Below are 5000 nucleotides of genomic sequence, written 5' to 3' on the forward strand. Positions count from 1 at the left end.
CACACACACACACACACACACAGACACACACACACAGACACACACACAGACACACACACACACACACACAGACACAGACACACACACAAAACATGGAGTTAACAATATATTTGTATAGTGCTTTTAACAATAGGCTTTACAGAAGTATAGAAACAAAAGAAGGGAGAAATATTTATATATAAACAGAAAAAATAAAAATATATTTAAAGTTTAAAATTAATTATAAAATAATAACTTAATATACTAAATATAAATATATCCCTAATGAGCAAGCCTGAGGTGACTGTGGTGAGGAAAAACTCCTGAGATGATATGAGGAAGAAACAGAGATATACAAACATTAAACAAAACCAGTAGTGTGTGTGTGTGTGTGTGTGTGTGTGTGTGTGTGTGTGTGTATACACACCTGTCATAGTTCTGCAGCATCTCCAAAGCAGTGTGTGTGAACAGCACAGTCCCCACCATGGCCTGGAAACACGGATCCTGCTCAGGAGCACGAAACTTCTCCAGCACACACTTACACCTCTTATACAAGGCATCCAAACCCAGATCTCTATATACACACACACACACACACACACACACACACACACACACACACACTTTGTAAAGGAACGAGTTTTACAAAATCATTCATCATCTTTAAACTCCAAACCCTCACAGAAGAACAAGAACATTATTTTTTTCCCAATAACTAAAGACTTTAATAACACGATCAGTGCCGATGTTACCTGCGAAGCCGCTCGAGTCGCAGCTGATTGGTCGAACAGAAAACAGCCAGCAACTCGTACTCAGTAGGAACAGAGAGCTTGGAGAAGTCCTGCAAAGCGCTGATACACACTGGCAACTTCCTGACCACAGCCACAAACTCCTGTACAAAACTGTCCATCTCCTGCACATGTACACACACACACACACACACACACACACACACACACACACACACACACACACACACACACACACACACACACACACACACACACAGTAATAAAAGCCTTATTTTTGTGGCAAACTTATGAAACATTCAAACACAACCAGGTGTGTGTGTGTGTCTTTCAGTTGCTAATGACCATGATGTCACTGAAGTGTTTGTGAGCCCACACACACACACACACACACACAAACAAACTGCATTCATCTCAATTTTCAGACCTGAGGGGAAGCGAGATGAAAGTTCAGGATGACACACAAACCTCACCCTGTATTAGAGATTGTACACGCGTGCGCGCACACACACACACTTCATTATGTATTCAGCATGAAACATCACATGTCTAAGAACACACACACACACTAATAAATATGGAATAAGACCCTTCATTGTTCTAGAGAACTAACCCCAGGGTGATGAGGCAGCAGATCTGCTACCATTTATTTATATCTTTACACCAGATTCCTCACAGAGATCAACATCAACACACAAGTGCAGTTCCTCAGTCCTGACAACATAAAGGTGAAGCTTCTGACACTGGAGACTCCTTCACCACATCAATGAGAGTCTGTACTGTAAATATCCCTGTGCAAGAGCTGTTACTATAGCAACCACAAGGCATCAGAGCCTAACATACAGCTGTGGATTTCAGAGTGCTGCGTTCAGTACACGGTCAACACTGAGTGCAGGACGACGTCTACAAGAGTCGCTCACTTTGATGAAGGAGACCCAGCTCTCGTGACTGTAGATGAAATATCCTCCTAGATTAGCTGGTAGCTGACTGCGATCCACGTAGTTACTGAGCTCAAACACTTCTCTGAGAAACACACACTGACAAACGGGGAAAAAACAAACAAGAACATGGTGTTAAAATGTCCACACACACACACAGCTTAAGATACACAGCTAACTAGTTAACAGTCGGTCAGTGTTACATTAAAGTACTAGTCAGTTTGGCTAAAATGATAAACTTAAGCTCCAACTGGACCTGTGGCGCCGAGCACCGCCGCGTGGCGCCGAGCACCTCTTATAAAAAAATTCTAACATGAAACTTTTACTAAGAGCGAAACCTTCAGCTGTGGAGATGGAGGGTCGGTGTAATAAATTCAGCACTGCAGGAAGATCAGACTCTGAATAAATAACATGTCTGATCTCTCCTGCCGTGGATCAGACAGAGACGCACCTTAACCGCCGGCGAGCATTTGGACGAACTCAAGAGTTTCTGCAGCAGCTTCTGAACATCTCGCTTTTTGGGCTGAACGACATAGAAGGAGTGCACAGTGCGCCGGTGGAGCTGAGGGAACATCAGATCAAACAAAATCAGACCCAGCAGCTCAGTGACTGATCCCATAAACACAGCAGGTCCACAAGCATCTGACCACCATCATGTAAATATGTCAATGCTCTGATCTCATCCTGAGCTCCAATAACTTAACCTAATAAACCCTGTGTGTTATGAGCTGAGAACAGATCTGCACACACACACACACACACACACACACACACACACACACACACACACACACACACACACCTTTTCCTCTCTGAGTATTAGTGTACATTTAGTCCCTCTTTTTATTCTTTACCCCATTTACATTCCCGTCCTGCTTCATGTCTACAGTCTGAGACGGATCTCCACCCTACCTGCAGCAGGAGGAGGATTTCAGCAATGCGTCTCGTCACAGTGAGTGAAGCTTCTCTCAGATCAGCGACCACTGACACCAAACTCTCTGACCTGCTCTTACTGAGGGAACATCAGCAAACATCAGGACACAAGGCAGTCGGGGGGTGGTGTAGAGTCTGTACAGGCAGTTGGGGGGGGGGGGGGGTGTAGAGTCTGTACAGGCAGTGGGGGGGGGGGTGTCGAGTCTGTACAGGCAGTTGGGGGGGGGTGTAGAGTCTGTACAGGCAGTAGGGGGGAGGTGTGTAGAGTCTGTACAGGAAGTAGGGGGGGGGGTGTAGAGTCTGTACAGGCAGTTGGGGGGGGGGTGTAGAGTCTGTACAGGCAGCGCGGGGGGGTGTGGGGTGTAGTGTCTGTACCAGGCAGTAGGGTGGTGTAGTCGAGTCTGTACAGGCAGTCAGGTGGTGTAGAGTCTGTACAAGGCAGTCAGGTGGTGTAGAGTCTGTACAAGGCAGTAGGGTGGTGTAGAGTCTGTACAAGGCAGTCAGGTGGTGTAGAGTCTGTACAGGCAGTCAGGTGGTGTAGAGTCTGTACAGGCAGTCAGGTGGTGTAGAGTCTGTACAAGGCAGTCAGGTGGTGTAGAGTCTGTACAAGGCAGTCAGGTGGTGTAGAGTCTGTACAAGGCAGTCAGGTGGTGTAGAGTCTGTACAAGGCAGTCAGGTGGTGTAGAGTCTGTACAAGGCAGTCAGGTGGTGTAGAGTCTGTACAAGGCAGTCAGGTGGTGTAGAGTCTGTACAAGGCAGTCAGGTGGTGTAGAGTCTGTACAAGGCAGTCAGGTGGTGTAGAGTCTGTACAAGGCAGTAGGGTGGTGTAGAGTCTGTACAAGGCAGTCAGGTGGTGTAGAGTCTGTACAAGGCAGTAGGGTGGTGTAGAGTCTGTACAAGGCAGTAGGGTGGTGTAGAGTCTGTACAAGGCAGTAGGGTGGTGTAGAGTCTGTACAAGGCAGTCAGGTGGTGTAGAGTCTGTACAAGGCAGTCAGGTGGTGTAGAGTCTGTACAAGGCAGTAGGGTGGTGTAGAGTCTGTACAAGGCAGTAGGGTGGTGTAGAGTCTGTACAAGGCAGTAGGGTGGTGTAGAGTCTGTACAAGGCAGTAGGGTGGTGTAGAGTCTGTACAAGGCAGTAGGGTGGTGTAGAGTCTGTACAAGGCAGTAGGGTGGTGTAGAGTCTGTACAAGGCAGTAGGGTGGTGTAGAGTCTGTACAAGGCAGTAGGGTGGTGTAGAGTCTGTACCTGTGCAGGTGGAGACAGTAAAACACAAACTCTACAACTTCCTCTTTGGTGACGTCACACAGCAGTTTACTCTGAAACTCAGCTGGAAAAACAACCAGTGCATATCCAAGCTGATCAAACACACCTGGGGGGGAGGGAGGGAGAGAGAAGGGGGGGGGGGAGAGAAAGGGGGGGGATCCTTTACTTTTGACTTGTTCTCTTAAAGTTTATTAATCCTTACATCAATATTTTACTCTGTACTTTAGCAACACTGTAAACACCAGAGTCATGATGAACCTCATTACATTAGAGACAGCGATACTGAGTAAATAAAGAAATTAAAAAAAAAACACGCGCGCTCTCGCACACACGCGCGCGCTCTCGCACACACGCGCGCGCTCTCGCACACACGCGCGCGCTCTCGCACACACGCGCGCGCTCTCGCACACACGCGCGCGCTCTCGCACACACGCGCGCGCTCTCGCACACACGCGCGCGCTCTCGCACACACGCGCGCACTGAAAGGTTATGATGCCTTACCGGGGAATATGACGGTACTGGAGCGGAGCACCCGGTCTGGGGGCAGCGAGGGACTGACTCTCACCTCTATAAACACACACACACACCTGTTTATGGTACAGTGTGTTCACTGTAACGCATTTATAATGATAAAGACACCATCGCTATCGTGACACTGTTACATAAACATTTACTACATCTATTAGAGAAACTCGTGAGTTTACATCAATGTAAACAATGCAGACAAACAGGAGTTTCCCGTCACATCTACAGTAAAAGTCTCTTTACACACCGCCGCTTTAATGACTGCAGCTCAGAACATTATTCAAAACACAAGAATTTTGCACAGACACAGAGAAAGAGAGAGACACAGACAGACAGACAGACACAGAGAGAGAAAGAGAGAGAGACACACACACACACACAGACAGACGGACAGACACACACACACACACACACACGGACAGACGGACAGACACACAGACAGACGGACAGACACACAGACAGACACACACACGGACAGACGGACAGACACACAGACAGACGGACAGACGGACAGACGGACAGACACACAGACAGACAGACACACACACAGTCAGACAGACACACACACTCAGACAGACACACACACAGTCAGACAGACACACACACACAGACA

General features: G+C 47.6%; 1 protein-coding gene across 2 annotated transcripts in view; it reads right to left on the reverse strand.

Annotated features, from left to right (window-relative positions):
• Positions 1–5000, reverse strand: part of LOC113661155 — a 16810-nt gene that overhangs the window by 8436 nt on the left and 3374 nt on the right. For both annotated transcript variants that reach the window (XM_047818184.1, XM_047818185.1), the window contains exons 2-8: positions 4364–4429; positions 3845–3968; positions 2579–2678; positions 2118–2228; positions 1649–1765; positions 732–892; positions 407–553 (exon numbers count right to left, since the gene is read on the reverse strand). In XM_047818184.1, coding sequence (XP_047674140.1) covers positions 407–553; positions 732–892; positions 1649–1765; positions 2118–2228; positions 2579–2678; positions 3845–3968; positions 4364–4429 — 826 coding nt within the window. The remainder of the gene's footprint in view (positions 1–406; positions 554–731; positions 893–1648; positions 1766–2117; positions 2229–2578; positions 2679–3844; positions 3969–4363; positions 4430–5000) is intronic.

This window comes from Tachysurus fulvidraco, chromosome 9, assembly GCF_022655615.1.
Source record: "Tachysurus fulvidraco isolate hzauxx_2018 chromosome 9, HZAU_PFXX_2.0, whole genome shotgun sequence".
In the NCBI taxonomy this organism is placed as follows: Eukaryota; Metazoa; Chordata; class Actinopteri; order Siluriformes; family Bagridae; genus Tachysurus; species Tachysurus fulvidraco.